The following is a 22,847-nucleotide window of genomic DNA, read 5'->3' on the forward strand; positions in this document are numbered from 1 at the left end:
GTACATACACCCTCAGTAGTGGGAGCCCCCCACTGTACATACACCCTCAGTAGTGGGAGCCCCCACTGTACATACACCCTCAGTAGTGGGAGCCCCCACTGTACATATACCCTCAGTAGTGGGAGCCCCCCACTGTACATACACCCTCAGTAGTGGGAGCCCCCACTGTACATATACCCTCAGTAGTGGGAGCCCCCACTGTACATACACCCTCACTAGTGGGAGACCCCTGTGAAGGACCTCCAGTACTCAGGATGAGTATGTCCGCCTCTGTATTCTTCCTTGTTCAGGAGATATTACAAACCGCTGGTCTTTAGCTCCCAGTTTCTCCAGTCACTGGTCCAGACTCGGTGCTTTACTGAGCAACTGCACAAACTTATATATTGAAAGTGATCAGATGAAACTGTAATCCATCCCATCCCCCTTCCCCTCCCCACACCACAGGGGTCCACCTGCTAAGGCTACTTTCACATTAACGTTTTTCTTTTCCGGCGCTGAGTTCCGTCACAGGGGCTCTATACCGGAAAAGAACTGATCAGGGATATCCCCCTGCATTCTGAATGGAGAGCAATCCGTTCAGGATGTCTTCAGTTCAGTCATTTTGACTGATCAGGACGGAGATAATACTGCAGCATGCTACGGTTTTATCTCTGGCGAAAAAAACTGAAGACTTGCCGGAATGCCGGATCCGGCATTTTTTTCCATAGGAATGTATTAGTGCCGGATCCGGCATTCAAAATACCGGAAGGCCTGATCCGTCCATGCGCAGACCGGTAAAAATGTGAAAAAAGATACAAGACGGATCCGTCCTTGCAATGCATTTGTGAGACGGATCAGCACCCGGATGCGTCTCACAAATGCTTTCAGTCAGCGGCAGATCGGCGGATCACATTGCCGCAGGTGTGAAAGTAGCCTAAAATAGCTCCAGGCAGCCCTAGCAGGAGCCTGGCCAAAATGTCATTGTCCTGAGCTCTTTCAGAGTACAATGGGAGATAACGAAGGGGGAGGGGAGGGGGGGCTGACAGTCTTTTGAAACAAGTTACACAGTATAACATATAACATAATTACACATATCCAACACCAACACACATTTAGCTCAAACTGATGACCATGTCGTCACATAGGATGGCAGACCCGGTGAGACCCTCTACGGGTCCACTTGGGGATGTCCATGTTAGTCACCCTTCCAGTTCTGTTTGACGAGATGGACCATCAGCATTCGCATTGTGTTTCCCAGGCCGGTATCGGATTGTGAAATTGAACGTCTGTAGTGCTAGGCTCCACCGCAACAGCCGCCCATTGTCCCCGGACCCTAATTACTGGGAGACCCCACTGTACATAAATCCTCATTACTGTGAGCCCCCCACTGTACATACACCCTCAGTACTGTGAGCCCCCCACTGTACATACACCCTCATTACTGTGAGCCCCCCACTGTACATACACCCTCATTACTGTGAGCCCCCCACTGTACATACACCCTCATTACTGTGAGCCCCCCACTGTACATACACCCTCATTACTGTGAGCCCCCCTGTACATACACCCTCAGTACTGTGAGCCCCCCCTGTACATACACCCTCAGTACTGTGAGCCCCCCACTGTACATACACCCTAAGTACTGTGAGCCCCCCACTGTACATACACCCTCAGTACTGTGAGCCCCCCACTGTACATACACCCTCAGTACTGTAAGCCCCCCACTGTACATACACCCTCAGTACTGTGAGCCCCCCACTGTACATACACCCTCAGTACTGTGAGCCCCCCACTGTACATACACCCTCATTACTGGAAGAACCCCACTGTACATACACCCTTATTACTGGGAGACCCCCACTATACATACACCCTCACTACTGTGAGCCCCCCACTGTACATACACCCTCAGTACTGGGAGACCCCCACTGTATATACACCCTCATTACTGGGAGACCCCCACTGTATATACACCCTCATTACTGGGAGACCCCCACTGTACATGCACCCTCATTACTGGGAGACCCCCACTGTATATACACCCTCAGTACTGTGAGATACCCCCCCCCCCCCCACTGTACATACACCCTTATTACTGGGAGACCCCCACTGTATATACACCCTCATTACTGGGAGACCCCCACTGTACATACACCCTTATTACTGGGAGACCCCCACTGTATATACACCCTCAGTACTGTGAGACCCCCACTGTATATACACCCTCATTACTGGGAGACCCCCACTGTATATACACCCTCAGTACTGTGAGACCCCCACTGTACATACACCCTCATTACTGGGAGACCCCCACTGTATATACACCCTCAGTACTGTGAGACCCCCACTGTATATACACCCTCATTACTGGGAGACCCCCACTGTATATACACCCTCATTACTGGGAGACCCCCACTGTACATACACCCTCATTACTGTGAGACCCCCACTGTACATACACCCTCATTACTGGGAGACCCCCACTGTATATACACCCTCAGTACTGTGAGACCCCCACTGTACATACACCCTCATTACTGTGAGACCCCCACTGTACATACACCCTCATTACTGTGAGCCCCCCACTGTACATACACCCTCATTACTGTGAGCCCCCCACTGTACATACACCCTCAGTAGTGGGAGCCCCCCGCTGTACATATACCCTCAGTAGTGGGAGCCCCCACTGTACATACACCCTCAGTAGTGGGAGCCCCCACTGTACATACACCCTCAGTAGTGGGAGACCCCTGTGAAGGACCTCCAGTACTCAGGATGAGTATGTCCGCCTCTGTATTCTTCCTTGTTCAGGAGATATTACAAACCGCTGGTCTTTAGCTCCCAGTTTCTCCAGTCACTGGTCCAGACTCGGTGCTTTACTGAGCAACTGCACAAACTTATATATTGAAAGTGATCAGATGAAACTGTAATCCATCCCATCCCCCTTCCCCTCCCCACACCACAGGGGTCCACCTGCTAAGGCTACTTTCACATTAACGTTTTTCTTTTCCGGCGCTGAGTTCCGTCACAGGGGCTCTATACCGGAAAAGAACTGATCAGGGATATCCCCCTGCATTCTGAATGGAGAGCAATCCGTTCAGGATGTCTTCAGTTCAGTCATTTTGACTGATCAGGACGGAGATAATACTGCAGCATGCTACGGTTTTATCTCTGGCGAAAAAAACTGAAGACTTGCCGGAATGCCGGATCCGGCATTCAAAATACCGGAAGGCCTGATCCGTCCATGCGCAGACCGGTAAAAATGTGAAAAAAGATACAAGACGGATCCGTCCTTGCAATGCATTTGTGAGACGGATCAGCACCCGGATGCGTCTCACAAATGCTTTCAGTCAGCGGCAGATCGGCGGATCACATTGCCGCAGGTGTGAAAGTAGCCTAAAATAGCTCCAGGCAGCCCTAGCAGGAGCCTGGCCAAAATGTCATTGTCCTGAGCTCTTTCAGAGTACAATGGGAGATAACGAAGGGGGAGGGGAGGGGGGGCTGACAGTCTTTTGAAACAAGTTACACAGTATAACATATAACATAATTACACATATCCAACACCAACACACATTTAGCTCAAACTGATGACCATGTCGTCACATAGGATGGCAGACCCGGTGAGACCCTCTACGGGTCCACTTGGGGATGTCCATGTTAGTCACCCTTCCAGTTCTGTTTGACGAGATGGACCATCAGCATTCGCATTGTGTTTCCCAGGCCGGTATCGGATTGTGAAATTGAACGTCTGTAGTGCTAGGCTCCACCGCAACAGCCGCCCATTGTCCCCGGACCCTAATTACTGGGAGACCCCACTGTACATAAATCCTCATTACTGTGAGCCCCCCACTGTACATACACCCTCAGTACTGTGAGCCCCCCACTGTACATACACCCTCATTACTGTGAGCCCCCCACTGTACATACACCCTCATTACTGTGAGCCCCCCACTGTACATACACCCTCATTACTGTGAGCCCCCCCTGTACATACACCCTCAGTACTGTGAGCCCCCCCTGTACATACACCCTCAGTACTGTGAGCCCCCCACTGTACATACACCCTAAGTACTGTGAGCCCCCCACTGTACATACACCCTCAGTACTGTGAGCCCCCCACTGTACATACACCCTCAGTACTGTGAGCCCCCCACTGTACATACACCCTCAGTACTGTGAGCCCCCCACTGTACATACACCCTCAGTACTGTGAGCCCCCCACTGTACATACACCCTCATTACTGGAAGAACCCCACTGTACATACACCCTTATTACTGGGAGACCCCCACTATACATACACCCTCACTACTGTGAGCCCCCCACTGTACATACACCCTCAGTACTGGGAGACCCCCACTGTATATACACCCTCATTACTGGGAGACCCCCAATGTATATACACCCTCATTACTGGGAGACCCCCACTGTACATGCACCCTCATTACTGGGAGACCCCCACTGTATATACACCCTCAGTACTGTGAGACCCCCACTGTATATACACCCTTATTACTGGGAGACCCCCACTGTACATACACCCTCACTACTGTGAGCCCCCCACTGTACATACACCCTCAGTACTGGGAGACCCCCACTGTATATACACCCTCATTACTGGGAGACCCCCACTGTATATACACCCTCATTACTGGGAGACCCCCACTGTACATACACCCTTATTACTGGGAGACCCCCACTGTATATACACCCTCAGTACTGTGAGACCCCCACTGTATATACACCCTCATTACTGGGAGACCCCCACTGTATATACACCCTCAGTACTGTGAGACCCCCACTGTACATACACCCTCATTACTGGGAGACCCCCACTGTATATACACCCTCAGTACTGTGAGACCCCCACTGTATATACACCCTCATTACTGGGAGACCCCCACTGTATATACACCCTCAGTACTGTGAGACCCCCACTGTACATACACCCTCATTACTGTGAGACCCCCACTGTACATACACCCTCATTACTGTGAGCCCCCCACTGTACATACACCCTCATTACTGTGAGCCCCCCACTGTACATACACCCTCATTACTGTGAGCCCCCCACTGTACATACACCCTCAGTAGTGGGAGCCCCCCGCTGTACATACACCCTCAGTAGTGGGAGACCCCCACTGTACATACACCCTCATTACTGTGAGCCCCCCACTGTACATACACCCTCAGTAGTGGGAGCCCCCCGCTGTACATACACCCTCAGTAGTGGGAGCCCCCCGCTGTACATACACCCTCAATAGTGGGAGCCCCCCCTGTACATACACCCTCAGTACTGTGAGCCCCCCACTGTACATACACCCTCAGTACTGTGAGACCCCCACTGTACATACACCCTCAGTACTGTGAGCCCCTCACTGTACATACACCCTCATTACTGGGAGACCCCCACTGTACATACACCCTCATTACTGGGAGACCCCCCACTGTACATACACCCTAATTATTGTGAGACCCCCCACTGTACATACACCCTCATTACTGGGAGACCCCCACTGTACATACACCCTCATTACTGGGAGACCCCCACTGTATATACACCCTCATTACCGGGAGACCCCCACTGTACATACACCCTAATTATTGTGAGACCCCCCACTGTACATACACCCTCATTACTGGGAGACCCCCACTGTACATACACCCTAATTATTGTGAGACCCCCCACTGTACATACACCCTCAGTAGTGGGAGACCCCCACTGTACATACACCCTAATTATTGTGAGACCCCCCACTGTACATACACCCTCATTACTGGGAGACCCCCACTGTACATACACCCTCATTACTGGGAGACCCCCACTGTATATACACCCTCATTACCGGGAGACCCCCACTGTACATACACCCTCAGTAGTGGGAGACCCCCACTGTACATACACCCTCATTACTGGGAGACCCCCACTGTACATACACCCTCAGTACTGGGAGACCCCCCACTGTACATACACCCTCATTACTGTGAGCCCCCCCACTGTACATACACCCTCAGTACTGTGAGCCCCCCACTGTACATACACCCTCATTACTGTGAGCCCCCCCACTGTACATACACCCTCATTACCGGGAGACCCCCCACTGTACATACACCCTCAGTACTGTGAGCCCCCACTGTACATACACCCTCAGTACTGTGAGCCCCCACTGTACATACACCCTCATTACTGTGAGCCCCCACTGTACATACACCCTCAGTACTGTGAGCCCCCCACTGTACATACACCCTCATTACCGGGAGGCCCCCACTGTACATACACCCTCAGTACTGTGAGCCCCCACTGTACATACACCCTCAGTACTGTGAGCCCCCACTGTACATACACCCTCATTACTGTGAGCCCCCACTGTACATACACCCTCAGTACTGTGAGCCCCCACTGTACATACACCCTCATTACTGTGAGCCCCCACTGTACATACACCCTCAGTACTGTGAGACACCCCCCCCCCCCCCCCACTGTACATACGCGCTATATTTTTCTTTTTATATCCCCCATCCCCTAAAGCCCCCATCTGACTCCCACAGAAGTGAATGGAACATTCTGGGAGTTGTAGTCCCCTAACACCTGCATGGCCGGCGGTTGCTGATCCCTGCAATCCCTGATCCTCATTACCAGCAGTTACTGGGAGCTGTAAAATGATGAGAATTACCACCAAAATAATCGAATCAAGTACCACCAGCCAAAAAGACGCAATTAACGGACACAGGAAAAAGGTTGCCTAATTTTACAGACTGTCCAGGAATCCTCCCCCCCCCCCCCCCCATATCTCCTCCCCCTCCCCCCCCCTGTGTGACCAGAGAGCTGCATGTTTCCTGGGATGGGACTCTTCTTCCTCTGTGGATCTGCTGTGACTTTCCCACGTTGTCCTGAGTCCTCATATGTGGATGTGACCCTGGAAGAGGCTCCCGGCCCCCCTCGTCCATGTAAGTGTCCTGGTGGTCTCCCCTCCCCTCTGAAAAGTTTACTTTCTCAGTGTTGCATGGGTTGGGGTGGTCTCCACGTTCCCATGCCTGGGTCTGGTTGGATGGTGTTTTTGTATGGAGCATTGTTTAGCTACTGTATAGAGATGCAGCAGAGCTGAGTTTGTTGAATGCATTATTATTTTTTAATCATTTTTTTTTTTTTTTTCATTTTATCATTTTTTTCCCTGTGGCTTTCCAGGTTAGCAGTGTTATGTCAGATCTAAGTGAAAAGCAGCGTTACCCTGTGGCATATTCATCTCTAGGGGTGTCTTCACGTGGGGTGCAGACACTGTGGATTTTCTGTCCAGATCTTTGAGGTCGCAAAACCTGCAGTGTGAAAAAGTAGCAGCAAAATGAATGACACTTGTTTGATTTGAGCTTTGGTTCTGGACGTATGCAAAGCTGCAGAGCTGAGTTTGCAGTGTGGCGCAACTCATTGCGATACCACCGTTTATTATCTGGGATCTTACATAGGACTGCAGGTTGAGTAGTCCAAACACAGGATAGATCATAAGTGTCTGATGGGTGTAGACGGTGACCCCGGGGGGTGGTCACCCACGCGCAGTGCTCTCCGCTGTAGAGGCTTAGTCACACTTGTGTATTACAGCAGTTTTTTCTTTTTTTTTTTTGTCCTTTGTTTTTATACTTTTTTTCTTTTTTTTTTTTTTTTCATATATAACTAGTGTTAAACGAACTTGTTTTGTAAGTTCGGCGTCTAAAGTTCGGGTTATCGAAGAATCCCGTTATGGATTCTAAATTCCGTTAAGGTTTGTGGTAGCGGAATCCATAAGGGGATTCTTCGATAACCCGAACTTTAGATGCCGAACTCAACACTATATACACAACCCCTTTCAGTGGATCTGTAACGCATGTTCCATGATTGCACAGATCCCTCCGTTTTTTTACCACGTGTATATCTCCTACATTACAAAAACGGCAAATAAAATCCCCCAAAAAACAATAGTTAACACTTTAATAAAAAAATAAAAAAACAACAACAACAAATACTGCTCAAAAATGGAACAAATTGTAAAAGAAAAAGATCAATCTTGCTTGTGTATATCATTATGCGCAGGTGTGAACGAGCCCTTATGGAGTTCATTGACTATTTTAGCTCTGCTACATCTGCAGAAGAAGCAGCTAGAGCTCTGGAGAACGTTTGCAGAGAGTTTCACTTTTGAACCTTGGGTGCTGCTTCCATAGATCACTGTGGGAGTCATTTATTATCCTGATTTGCGCCTGCCTTAGGGCTCACGCACATGACCCTAGCCGTTTTTGCCATCCTCAAAACACGGATACCGGCCGTGTGCGTTCCGCATTTTACGGAAGGTCCTGCCTGCTGTAGAGCTGTCCTCTCCTTGTGCACAAAACGGACAAGAATAGGACATGTTCTATTATTTTTATTTTTTTTATTTTTTGCGGGGTCGCGTTACGGATATACGGATGCAGACAGTACGCTGTCCCATTAAACTGAATGAGTCCACATCCGATCCCAAAAAAATGCTGACTGGATGCGGACCAAAACCACGGTCGTGTGCATGAGACCTTAGACTAATTTTGCCTGGTTTAGACAGGCCAGTTGTATTAGGCGCATTTACTAATAAAGGCGCGCCTTTTTTGTTGTCTCTTAACCCCTTCACTACCGAGCCACTTTTCACCTTAAATCCCAGGCCGATTTTTGCAAATCTGACATGTGTCACTTTAGGGTCCATTCACACGTCCGTAAGTGTTTTGCGGATCCGCAAAACACGGACACCTGCAATGTGCATTCCGCCATTTGTGGACCGCACATCGCCGGCACTATAATAGAGAATGCCTAATCTTGTCCGCAATTGCGTACAAGAATAGGATATGTTCTATTTTTTTGCGGAAACGGAAGCACGGATGCGGATCCGCAAATGCGGATAGGGACAGCACATTCCAGCCCCATTGAAAATGAATGGGTCTGCCCCCGTTCCGTAAAATTGCGGAACGGATGCGGACCCGTTTTGCGGACGTGTGAATGGACCCTTATGTGGTAATAACTTTGGAACGGTTTTAGGCTACTTTCACACTTGCGTTGTTCTTTTCCGGCATAGAGTTCCGTCACAGGGGCTCTATACCGGAAAATAACTGATCAGGTATGTCCCCATGCATTCTGAATGGAGAGTAATCCGTTCAGTTTGCATCAGGATGTCTTCAGTTCAGTCGTTTTGACTGATCAGGCAAAAGAGAAAACCGTAGCATGCTACGGTTTTATCTCCGGCTAAAAAAACTGAAGACTTGCCTGAATGCCTGATCAGGCATTTTTTCCCATAGGAATGTATTAGTGCCGGATCCGTCCTTCCGGTATGCGCATGCGCAGACTGAAAAAAAGGTGAAAAAATAAATGCCGGATCCGTTTTTGCCGGATGCCACCGGAAAGACGGATCCGGCATTTCAATGCATTTTTTCGACTGATCAGGCATTTTTAAGACTGATCAGGATCCTGATCAGTCTTACTAATGCCATCAGTTAGCATACATTTTGCCTGATCCGGCAGGCAGTTTCTGCGACAGAACTGCTTGCCGGATCTCTCTGCCGCAAGTGTGAAAGTAGCCTTACTTATCCAAGCCATTCTGAGAATGTTTTCTCGTGACACATTGTACTTCATGACAGTGGTAAATTTCAGTCAATATTTTTCATTTTTATTTTAAAAAAAATACAAAATTTACAAATAAAATTGAAAAATTAGCAACTTTCCAAATTTCAATTTCTCTGCTTTTAAAACAGATAGTGATACCTCCTAAAATAGTTATTACTTTACATTCTCATTTGTCTACTTCCTGTTTGGATCATTTTGTAAATGACATTTTATTTTTTGGGGACGTTACAAGGCTTAGAAGTTTAGAAGCAAATCTTGAAATTTTTCAGAAAATTTCCAAAACCCACTTTTTAAGGACCACTACAGGTCTGAAGTCACTTTGCGAGGCTTACATAATAGAAACCACCCCAAAATGACCTCATTTTAGAAACTACACCCCTCAAGGTATTCAAAACTGATTTTACAAACTTGGTTAACCCTTTAGGTATTCCACAAGAATTAAAGGGCTTCTGTCACCCCACTAAACAGTTTTTTTTTTTTTTTTTGTGTACTTATAATCCCTATCCTGCCATATTGCTATACCTTATGTTATTAATAATTTTCGTTCAGTAGATTTAAAAAAAAACATACTTTTATGATATGCTAATTACCTTTCTACCAGCAAGTAGGGCGTCTACTTGCTGGTAGCAGCCGCAGAAAACCGCCCCCTCGTCGTGTTGATTGACAGGGCCAGCCGTGATCTCCTCCTCTGGCCGGCCCGGTCAGCATTTCAAAAATTGCGCGCCTGTGTTGATTCGGCGCAGGCGCTCTGAGATAAGGAGCCTAGGCTCCTCAGCACTCCCTCAGTGCGACTGCGCCGATGACGTCACCGAAAGAGAAGACGTCATCGGTGCAGGCGCACTGAGGGAGTTCTGAGGAGACGAGCCTCCTCATCTCAGAGCGCCTGCGCCGAATCAACACAGGCGCGCGATTTTTGAAATGCTGACCGGGCCGGCCAGAGGAGGAGATCGCAGCTGGCCCTGTCAATCAACAGAAGGAGGGGGCGGTTTTCTGCGGCTGCTACCAGCAAGTAGACGCCCTACTTGCTGGTAGAAAGGTAATTAGCATATCATAAAAGTACGTCTTTTGCAAAATCTACTGAACGAAAATTATTAATAACATAAGGTATAGCAATATGGCAGGATAGGGATTATAAGTACACAAAAAAAAGAAGCCCTTTAAAGGAAAGTGTAGAGGAAATTTCAGAATTTAACTTTTTGGGCAGATTTTCCATTTTAATCAATTTTTTTCCAGTAACAAAGCAAGGGTTAACAGCCAAACAAAACTCTATATTTATTAGCCTGATTCTGTAGTTTACAGAAACACCCCATATGTGGTCGTAAACTGCTGTACGGGCACACGGCAGGGCGCAGAAGGAAAGGAATGCCGTATGGTTTTTGGAAGGCAGATTTCACTGGGATAATTTTAAGTTGCCATGTCACATTTGAAGACCCCCTGATGCATAGAAACTCCAAAAAAGTGACCCCATTTTGGAAACTACGGGATAAGGTGGCAGTTTTGTTGGTACTATTTTAGGGTACATATGATTTTTGGTTGCTCTATATTACACTTTTTGTGAGGCAAGGTAACAAAAAATAGCTGTTTTGGCACAGTTTTTATTTTTTGTTATATACAATGTTCATCTGACAGGATAGATCATGTGGTATTGTTATAGAGCAGGTTGTTACGGACGCGACAATACCAAATATGACTACATTTTTGGGGTTGTTTGTTTCAGTTTTACATAATAAAGCATTTTTGAAAAAAAATATTTTTTAGTGTCTCCATATTCTGAAAGCCATAGTTTATTTTTTATTTTTTGGGCAACTGTCTTATGTAGGGGCTCATTTTTTTCGGTATGAGATGGCGGTTTGATTGGTACTATTTTATGGTGCATATGACTTTTTGATCGCTTGGTATTACACTTTTTGTGATGTAAGGTGACAAAAAATGGCTTTTTTGAAACTTTATTTTAATTTTTTTTTACGGTGTTCACCTGAGGGGTTAAGTCATGTGATATTTTTATAGAGCAGGTTGTTACGGACATGGCAATACCTAATATGTATACTTTTCTATTTAAGTTTTACACAATAACGATTTTTTTGCTTAAAAAAATAGAACATGTCCTATTATTGCCCGCATTACGGACACGGATAGGACTGTTCTATGAAGGGCCAGCTGTTCCGTTCCGCAAAATACGGAATGCACACGGACGTCATCCGTGTTTTTGGCATATCCATTTTTTGCATATCGCAAAATACATACGGCCGTGTGCATGAGCCCTTATGCACATTTTTCATCCGTTTTAGCTATTTCCCTCTGTGATCCGTTATTTTAAATCCGTGAAAAGGTGAGGATCGGTGTGTGGTCCGTGTGCCCCTTTTTTGCCGTCCGTGTGCCATCCGTGTTTCACTGACACTGCAGAGAAGAAAAATCATTTTCAAAGCATCTCTTCCTAATGATCCATGAAACACGGATGGCATCCGTGGTTTTTACGGACCTATAGACTATAATGGGCGTGATGGATCCGTGAACGGACAAAATAGAGCATGCTTCCGTGCTAAAAAAACGGACCCACGGACCATGCTAATACACACATTAAAATGAATAGGGACTTGTGCTGTCCGTGAAGAACACGTCCATGGAGGCTTTAGACAGGCAGATCAGCAAGCGATTGTCGAGAAGGAAGCGTTCCCTCCCAGTGATCACCTGTAGTGTTCCGTTCAGTAGTGTTTCCGTTCTGCTTCCGTTCCGTTTTTTCCGTTTGTGATCCGTTTTTTGTGGATTGGAAATGAAAGCAAACAATAATGTTTAAACAGTAAGTACATAAAAAAAATTAGGCTGGGCATAAAAAATTTTAATAGATGGTTACTCAAAAACGGAACGGAAACGAAAGACATACGGATGCATTCAGTTTTTTTTTAGCGGAACCATTGACTTGAATAGAGCCACGGATCATTATTTGCGGGCAATAATAGCACATGTTCTATCTTTGAACAGAAATACGGCAACATTGAAATGAATGGTTCTGCATACGGACCGCAAACGGAATCCGCAAAAACGAAAACGGGGAAAAAAAAACTTACTGGACTAGAAGTAATGCAGCCATCATGACCTCCTGTCAGGGGTGCACCACCAATGAGGCCAGGTGAGGCGATCGCCTCAGGCAGCACCAGATAGGGGCAAGAGGAGGGCAGCGGAAGGGCCATGGGCAATGATCGCTTTCATTGTGGCAAATGGGTTAGGTTAAGAAATTGGCATTGGAGAAGGAGGGCCAACTTTTAGTTTTCGCCTCAGGCAGCAGAAAGTTGCCTTCCGTTCTACTTCTAAGGCCCCATGCACACAACTGTATTTTTGATCCGCATCGTTTGCATTTATTTCAATGGGCCGCAAAAGATGCAGACGGCGCACTTTGAATTCTGAAATTCTCCTCCACTTTGCTGGTGCTGTACAACGCTGCGGATTTGCCACACGAAAAATCACCTCAGCTATTAAGTCACGTGTGGCCCTGACCTTAAAATCCCTTTCGAAGCTTTACAGCAACACGCCAGCTTCAGTATGTGTTATACACAGAGCACCAGATCCTTTTAAGGCATGCCGCAGCACGCTACCTCTTGGAGAAACCTTTTAAAGGACATCTGTCAGCAGTTTTGTCCCTATGACACTGGCTGACCTGTTACATGTGCGCTTGGCAGCTGAAGGCATCTGTGTTGGTCCCATGTTCATATGTGCCTGCATTGATGAGAAAAATGAAGTTTTATGATAAGCAAATGAGCCTCTAGGAGCAACGGGGTGGGGGGGAGGGGGTTGCTGTTACACCTAGAGGCTCATTTGCATATAATAAAACTTCATTTTTCTCATCAATGCGGACACATATGAACATGGGACCAACACAGAGGCCTTCAGCTGCCAAGTGCACGTGTAACAGGTCAGCCGGTGTCATAGGTACAAAACTGCTGACAGATGCCCTTTAAGAATTAGAGTCCTCCAGAAGCATGCAGAGGCAAACATATACTTATATCCTTAGCTTGTATCTTCAGTCCACTTCTCCAGCCCAATTGTAGCCTGCAGCAGGGGACACTACTCCATGTTCACCACAAGAAGTCCAACACATGGTAAGAAGGGAGGAGAAGGAGGGAAGCCACCACATGTGCATGTCCTTCACATGCGCATCACCGCTCGCATGACCATGTGCGAGGGCTTAATTTTTGCAGTTGGACTTGTTACCTTTTTTTTTCTTTTTTATCAATGGAGTTTTTAATGATCGACACAATAATAAAACAGTACTGTAAAACAAGATTTCATAGCATACCGTATGTAAGAACTTGTAATATCCACACAGGGATCATCAGAGAGAAATATATATAATTATATGTAGTTAAAAATAGTTAGAATAATAAAAAATAAATAAAAGAAAACGAATAATAAGAATAAAATAAAAACAAAATCGGGCAATTCAAAGTGAGGCTTGTTGCATAATCCACAACACTTATTTAAACATGACAACATGGTCGGAACAGAGAATATGTACCAACGTGCCTGCAATTTCTCCAACATTGAGATGAATATGAAGGACTGATTTTGTGTATATGTGCTGGTGTCGAAGGAGAATCTTAAAGGCTGTCTCCCAATGAGCAGCTCCCTTTGACACAGCGTACCAGTCATCTACAGAGTGTGTTGTTTCCAATTCCCACTCCCATTTGAGCACAAATGGAGGTTTCTCTGTTATATCTGGGGAGGATAATATGCTATAAAAAAACAACCATATTTGAGGATGAGAGGAAATCCCGAATTTGAGCCAGGAATCTGAAAGTGGGTATATTTGGTCCAGATAAGGCATGTCTGATTCTGAAGTTTAAAAAAAAATCCTTTTGGGGAATAGAAAAGCTATGAGTTATACTTTCGAAGGTACGCAATAGTGCCCCCTCATATAGTAGTTTTAATGTAACATAGGCCCCTCTGTTACCCAATTATCTAGGTGGAGGTCTGGAATCCAGATATTCAGGTAATGTAAAGGGAGTTTCTCTAAAATGGTTTTAGGATATTTAGACGCATATGGAAGCGTATTTTTCCACGCTATAAGGCCTCTTTCACACGGGCGTTGCGGAAAAATGTCCGGGTGCGTTGCGGGAACACCCGCGATTTTTCCGCGCGAGTGCAAAACCTTGTAATGCGTTTTGCACTCGCGTGAGAAAAATCGCGCGTGTTTGGTACCCAAACCCGAACTTCTTCACAGAAGTTCGGCCTTGGGATCGGTGTTCTGTAAATAGTATTATGGTTATAAGGGAAAATAATAGCATTCTGAATACAGAATGCTAAGTAAAACAGGGCTGGAGGGGGTTAAAAAAAAAAAAAATCATTTAACTCACCTGAATCACCATGGTAAAAGATCATGTGACGTACCATGTGATGACCGGAGTGACGTCATCCCAGGTCCTTAAACTATAGTTAATGCTCTCCACAGGTCCTAGACAGTAAAAGAGTCAGACGGAGATGCCGGCTACGCGAGCAAGTGGATAAAGGTGAGTTAAATGACTTTTTATTTATTTTTAACCCCTCCAGCCCTGTTTTACTATGCATTCTGTATTCAGAATGCTATTATTTTCCCTTATAACCATGTTATAAGGGAAAATAATAAGGTTCGGGTCTCCATCCCGATCGTCTCCTAGCAACCGTGCGTGAAAATCGCACCGCATCCGCACTTGCTTGCAGATGCTTGAGATTTTCACGCAACCCCATTCATTTCTATGGGGCCTGCGTTACGTGAAAAACTCACAAAGAGGAGCATGCTGCGATTTTCACGCAACGCAAAAGTGATGCGTGAAAATCACCGCTCGTGTGCACAGCCCCAAAGAAATGAATGGGTCAGTATTCAGTGCGGGTGCAATGCGTTCACCTCCCGCATCGCATCCGCGCGGAATACTCGCTCGTGTGAAAGGTGCCTAAGTGAGGCTTTCACACTCGGCAAAGGTGACGGGATTCTTGTAGTACTCTTGGGATCCATATCAAATCCTGTGATGAGGGGGCGTCCATAAACAATTAGTTCTAGATGCACCCATGTTTTATCTTTGGTGTTTAACCACTAATCTTTCATTTGTGTGAGTATAGTCGCCCAATAGTATTTCTTCACGTCTGGTATGCCCATTCCTCCCTTAGCCCAGGGTCTAGACATTGTAGAGAAGCGAATTCTGGGTTTTCTCCCCGCCCATAGAAAGTCAGCGAGCAACCTCTGTAGGCACTGAAAGTATGATACCGGAACTGGGATTACTACTGTACGAAAAACATATAATTGGGAGCATCATCATTTTAATGATCGCTACTCTACATGCCCAAGAGATAAGTGGTTGAGAGAACCGTCCTATCATGGAGGAAATTTTTGTCAATAAGGGTTGATAATTTGCTGAGTAAAGGTCGTTAGGGTTATCCCCAAATAAGTAAAGCCTTTCTCTTGCCAGTTAAATGAGTATTGGGAGATTAATTTAGCCCTCATCGCAGGATCCATGCCCACAGGTTAAGTTTGTAGTAAGAAACACTTTGGAACACATCAATCACCTTTTGTACCCCTGGGAGAGAGATCTCTGGCCTGGAGAGCGACAGTATGACGTCGTCAGCATAGAGTCCCAGAGTATGGGAGGTCCCTTCTACTGTGATGCTTGAAATAGTAGATGATCGCCGTATGGTTTCTGCAAAGGGCTCCATCACCAGGGCAAAGATAATGGGGGAAAGGGGACATCCTTGTCTGGTTCCATTGGATATGGAGAATCTATCCGATAAGAAGCCAGACGTGTACACTCGGGCTGACGGAGATGAGTAAAGGATGAGAATGGCCGATTTGATAAAACCTTCAAAGCCGAATTTGTCTAGGGGAGCTGCCAAGTAACCCCAGTATGCTCGATCGAACGCCTTCTCTGCGTCTAAGGCCAAGAACAGGGAAGGCGCTCGGGATTTTTCAACCATCTGAATCAAATTAATAAACCTTCTCGTGCCATCAGGTGCCTGTCTGCCTGCGACGTAACCCACTTGATCAGGATGGATTAGTAGCGGGATAAAGTTCAACAAACGTGTCGATGGTATCGTTGCATACATTTTTACATCGGCATTCAGAAGTGAAATAGGGCGGAAATTCGCTGGGCAAGTTGGTTCTTTACCAGGTTTAGGTAGAGTGACAACATGAGCCATGAGCCTTACTGATGGAAATTTAAAAGCCTTGGCTAGTGTCGGTACAAGATTAGGGGAGAAGTGTTTATTTCTAGTATGTGTTAGTGTATCAATCCAGGCCTGGCGCTTTATTCAATGGGAGTGATTTAATTGCTGTTATTACTTCTATATCCGTGATAGGTGATGATAAAAGCTCCAGTTGTTCTTGTGATAATTTGGGCAAATGGATAGAGGTAATGAAGGAATCTATGGACTCTTTAGTGGAGTATGGAGTTTGGTTATCATCCTTCAAGTTGCAAAGTGATTCGTAATATATTTTGAATTGGTTCGCCATCTGTCTGGGGTCAATTATTTTGTTGCCATTTTTATCTAATAAATGCCCTATGCGCGAGGCGGCTGAGAGTTGTTTGAGTCTTTTGGCTAAAAAGGCACCCGCTTTATTATTTTGCGTGTAACATTGTAGTTTGAATCTCTTAAAAAGAAATTCGTGTTGGGTTGCTAATAGTGTTTGTAGCCGACGTCTGAGCTCACCCAGAGCTATGGATTATGTGGGTGTGACGGTATTTTAATTTTGAGATTCTAGACGTTAGATAGATGAGATTAAATCTGTAACTTCTTTATTTCGTTTTTATTTTTTGCGTGAGTACAGCATTGAATAAAAATGTCCCTCATAACTGCCTTGTGTGGGTTGCACAAAGTTTGTGGATCTATATCCGGGGTGTTATTCAGGACAAATTATGAGGACAAGTCATTCCTCAGTTTGTCCTTACAGTTTGGGTAGTTCAGTATCGAGTCGTTTAGACGCCATAGAGATGGTAAGGGGGATGAGAACTGCTCTAGTACGGTGAGAGTTATCGGGGCGTGGTCGGACCAAGTGATAGTTTTGATACTAGTGGAACCTGCTTGAAGGAGTGAAATTTTGTTGACTAAAAAGAAGTCAATCCTCGAGTAAGATTGACGGGGTGAGGAAAAGAACGTGTAGTCTCTCTCACCTCCATGCTGACACCGCCACACATCATAGAAACCCTCCTGGGCCAGAGAAGCTGCTAGCGGTGGTAGGCGTCTCCCAGGGGCAGTGGTATCTAGATGAGCATCCAGAATGGTGTTAAAGTCCCCAAGCATTATCAAAAGTCCCTTGCTCGCCAACCTTATCTTGGGCAAGAGAGACGTCCAGAATCGCATATGATGCCTGTTGGGAAAGTAAACGTTAAAAAAGGTATATGTAACATTATTAACATCGCAGATCAGTCCCAGATAACATCCCTGAGGATCTACAATAGTGTCATGCAAGGTGAAGGTCACTGTATTTTTAATGGCTATGGCCACTCCCTTATGTTTCGTGGGGCATGATGATAAAAAGTTGCGCGGAAACAATTTATTAGTAAATTTAGTTTTAAGTTTGAGGAAATGAGTTTCTTGTAAAAAGAGTATCTCGCACCCAAGTCATTTGGCTTCCCTCCAGACCATGCTACGTTTGTAAGGCCCTTAACATTCAGCGATGGGATTCAATTATGTGACCTGCCATGCCCTCGCTCCACAAGGGAGTGCCCATATGTTTAACATTTTAAAAGGTAATAGAGGTATGCAATGCCTGAATCGCCTATAACAAATATTAACAGTGTATTCTGACTCAGATTGTTGTAATAGCGATTTATTCCTAGTGAGACCTCTATGCCTGGCCTGTATGAGCAGATATAATCACTGCGGACAATCCTTATCAGATAGCTTGAACTCTCCAACACCGAGTTTATCCGAGTAAGTTGCTTTATTCTGTACGCCAAATAACAGAGTACAGCAGAAACAGATGGATTCCGAAATTGTGCGGGGTTGTGCGGTCAAAAGATGATGCTTTTGCAAGCCTACATGAGAATACATGTGTACCTTGTGCAAATGCCTGGAGCAGAAAGAAGATACAGGAAGGGAGGTACACGGAAGAAGGGGTGGAGCAAAGAAATGAATGACCGATCAGGAACAGAAAAACAAAGTGCAATACCAAAAACGACCACTAGCATATAACCAAATATAGAATATATGAATGGTTCAACAAATTAAACTGTATAAATGTAACCGCGTAGCAGCACACAGTGAAAACCAAAGAGAACATTCAACATAATGTGAACATAAATACCAACTTGTGTAACCATTACTTCTATGGTACAAGAACCGTGTGTACTGTAGCTTATAGGGACGTATTTAGATCTTTAATGATGATCAGTATATACGAGCTGTGGACCTTCAAGAATGAGATACACCAGGCATGCTCAAACTGCGGCCCTCCAGCTGTTGCAAAACTACAACTCCCACAATGCCCTGCTGTAGGCTGATAGCTGTAGGTTGTTCGGGCATGCTGGGAGTTGTAGTTTTGTAACAGCTGGAGGGCCGCAGGTTGAGCATGCCTGAGAGATACACTAAACCATTATTGGAGTACTGTGACAGTCTCAAGCGTTGACCATTGTCCAGTCGGCAGCAACCGATGAGGCTCCGCTGGGTAAAAACTTCAACTTTCTCAAGATGGACATGCCTTCTTCCACCGATGATATGGATGTAGACAGGGCCGGTACAAGGCAGGGGCCGAAGGAGCGGGTGCCCTGGGCGCTACCATTTGCGGACAGGAGGGGGGCGCAGGCAGGGCCGCTGATAGGCCAGTACAGCTGGCCCAGTTGTACCGGGCCCGGCTGGCAGGGGGGCCCGGGCTGCCGACTCCCGAGCCATTTTCAGGGCCGATCCTACACGGGGTGCAGTGGGTGCCCCGCACCCCAGCGCTGCGGCCCTGGTGACAAGTGGGGGCGGCCGCGGCCGGCGGCAGGGCAGAGCAGGAGATGAGCGCCTCCATTGCGGAAGCGCTCATCCCCATAGTCATCTGTATTGCCGTCCTCAGGACGGCAATACAGATGCCTGTCTGTGCTGCGGCAGAGGAGGGAGAGGTGTGTCCCCTCCTGTTCCTCTGATAGGCTGCCGGCTTAGTGCTGGCAGCCTATCAGAGGCCGGTGATGGCGCGATGACGTCATCGCGTCGCCTGAGCCGTATAGCGAGGGACACAGACGGAAGAGGTGGCCTGCATCGCATCGCATTGCTGGAGGTAAGTATAAGTGTATTATTTTTTTTTATTTTTTTATATAGGTACAATACTGGGCTGGCACATGATAAGGGGGGCTACTGGGCTGGCACATGATAAGGGGGGCTACTGGGCTGGCACATAAGGGGGGCTACTGGGCTGGCACATAAGGGGGGACTACTGGGCTGGGCTGGCACATGATAAGGGGGGACTACTGGGCTGGCACATGATAAGGGGGGACTACTGGGCTGGCACATGATAAGGGGGGACTACTGGGCTGGCACATGATAAGGGGGGACTACTGGCACATGATATGGGGGGCTACTGGCACATGATATGGGGGCACTCTGGCTACTGGCACATGATAATGGGGGGGATCTGGCTACTGGCACATGATATGGGGGGGGGGGCTCTGGCTACTGGCACATGATAAGGGGGTCTACTGGCACATGATAAGGGGGGCTACTGGCACATAGGGGGGCTACTGGCACATAAGGGGGGCTACTGGCACATGATAAGGGGGTCTACTGGCACATGATAAGGGGGGCTACTGGCACATAGGGGGGCTACTGGCACATAAGGGGGGCTACTGGCACATGATATGGGGGGCTCTGGCTACTGGCACATGATATGGGGGGGCTCTGGCTACTGGCACATGATGGTGGGGGGGCTCTTATTTCTGGCACATGATTGGGAGCACTCTGGCTACTGGCACATGATATGGGGGCACTCTGGCTACTGGCACATGATATGGGGGCACTCTGGCTACTGGCACATGATATGGGGGCACTCTGGCTACTGGCACATGATATGGGGGGCTCTGGCTACTGACACATGATATGGGGGGGCTCTGGCTACTGACATGATATGGGGGGGCTCTGGCTACTGGCACATGATGGTGGGGGGGCTCTTATTACTGGCACATGATTGGGGGCATCTATGGGGGCACATCTTACTGCAGATTATTGGGGGGCACTATAGGGGCATCTACTGAGGCTAAAAAAGAAGATATTTTATATGGGGGCTCTGTATAGGGGCATTTTATACTGGGACACATTATGGTGGGTACTATGGGGAAGGGGGGGCACTATGGGGGTCATCTACGGGGGCACTGAGAAGGGGTATTTTATATTGGCACATTATGGGAACATTAGCTCAACTGGGGGCATTACAAATGTTTTGCATATTATAAGGAGAATTATTACTACTGGGGGTGCATTATGGTGGGCTTTATTACTCCCCCATGGTATGACCCCCTAGTAGCAGCACCAGCCTCTCCCTGCTCTGCTATCCCTCTGCCCTTTCTCCAAATCCTTATTATGAAATCTTTCTCATTAGGATAAAGCACAACATCAGCTCCGCCGAGCCCCCGGCCAAAGTGTTGAAGTGGCGTCCGAGATCCCCAAGGGCCAAGTCAAGTAACTGTAAGTTTTTATGGGGGTTCTACAAAAGAGCTATCGTGGGGCAAAGTTCATATTCGTGTTTACACACGTGTTTTAAAATGAATGCTTTCTCCTATTATAAACAAGTGGATGACACTGTTATGGGGGGATCTGTGGATGACTGTTATGGGGGGGATCTGTGGATGGCACTGTTATGGAGGGTATCTGTGAATGGCACTGTTATGGAGGGGTATCTGTGGATGACACATAGCATAAGATGCTATATACGGTATGTGTCATCCACAGATCCCCCTCTATAACAGTGCCATCCACAGATCCCCCCATAACAGTGCCATCCACAGATCCCCTCCATAACAGTGCCATCCACAGATCCTCTCCATAACAGTGCCATCCACAGATCCCCTCCATAACAGTGCCATCCACAGATCCCCTCCATAACAGTGCCATCCACAGATCCCCTCCATAACAGTGCCATCCACAGATCCCCTCCATAACAGTGCCATCCACAGATCCCCTCCATAACAGTGCCATCCACAGATCCCCTCCATAACAGTGCCATCCACAGATCCCCTCCATAACAGTGCCATCCACAGATCCCCTCCATAACAGTGCCATTCACAGATCCCCTCCATAACAGTGCCATTCACAGATCCCCTCCATAACAGTGCCATTCACAGATCCCCTCCATAACAGCGCCATTCACAGACGACCCCCCATAAGTGTCATCCACAGACCCCCCCCCCATAAGTGTCATCCACAGACCCCCCCCCCCATAAGTGTCATCCACAGATCCCCCCATAAGTGTCATCCACAGATCCCCCCATAAGTGTCATCCACATTACTTATGTTTTTTTGGATAATAAAACTTCTAACTGGCTGGAGAAAAATAAATATCACTTGTAGACAAATCTGCATGTTGTTTCAAGGCGGCGTCTGGGGAGGGGCCAAGGGCGGGGCCAGGGGTGTGGCTGAAGGAGGGATCAGGGGGTGGAGCTGAAGGGGGCCCCGTCATGTATGCTGTACGGGGCCCCATGATTTCTATCAGCGGCCCTGGGCGCAGGTGAAGTGCCAGCAGTGTACAGCTTCACTGTACCACATTAGCCAAGCGCCACTTGCTGTGCTTGCTGTGCTGAGTGCGCTCCTGCACCCGCCTACACCGTCCACACCAGCCATGTCAGCGCTGCTCCTTCTCTCCCCCTATGAATTTTGTGCCGACTGCGCTCCTGGCTCGGGCTCCCTTTCCTCCTCTGCGTTTCCTCGCCCCCCCCCCCCCCATGGAGGATGATTCATTTGGTTGATACCACCGGCGTGCGCCGTGTGACGTCACGCGGCTCACGCCGGAGGCGAGGTGTGAGGTGAGAGAGGGAGGACTCGCGCAGCCTACAGGGAGCTGTGTCGGCGCGTGAAGAACAAGCTACGAGGAGCCTGCCTTCACTAGCTGCTACTCACACACAGACTGTAAAAAGTAAGAAAATAATGTAATACAAATAACAAACTAATTTTTTTATTAAAAAAATTATGGTCATCTCAGTCCAATCCCCCCCCCCCCGGGGGGGGGGGGGGGGGGGATTGGACTGAGATGATCATAATTTTTTTAATAAAAAAAAGCAGTTTAAAGAAATGATTTTGTGTTATTTTAAGCTTGCCTTTTCTGTAAAAAAAAAA

At 47.2% G+C, this 22,847-nt stretch overlaps 1 protein-coding gene across 2 annotated transcripts in view; it reads left to right on the forward strand.

Moving 5' to 3' along the window:
• The first annotated feature begins 6,788 nt into the window (after window positions 1-6,788).
• Window positions 6,789-22,847, forward strand: part of ST3GAL5 (ST3 beta-galactoside alpha-2,3-sialyltransferase 5) — a 154,135-nt gene continuing 138,076 nt past the window's right edge. Inside the window, exon 1 of one of the 2 annotated variants that reach the window (XM_040419251.1) lies at window positions 6,789-6,925. Coding sequence is in view for 1 of the 2 variants with exons in the window: in XM_040419255.1 (XP_040275189.1) it covers window positions 6,924-6,925 (2 nt within the window). In the remaining variant the exon portion in view is untranslated. The remainder of the gene's footprint in view (window positions 6,926-22,847) is intronic. The other variant, XM_040419255.1, reaches the window with a different exon arrangement.

This window comes from Bufo bufo, chromosome 2, assembly GCF_905171765.1.
Source record: "Bufo bufo chromosome 2, aBufBuf1.1, whole genome shotgun sequence".
In the NCBI taxonomy this organism is placed as follows: domain Eukaryota; kingdom Metazoa; phylum Chordata; class Amphibia; order Anura; family Bufonidae; genus Bufo; species Bufo bufo.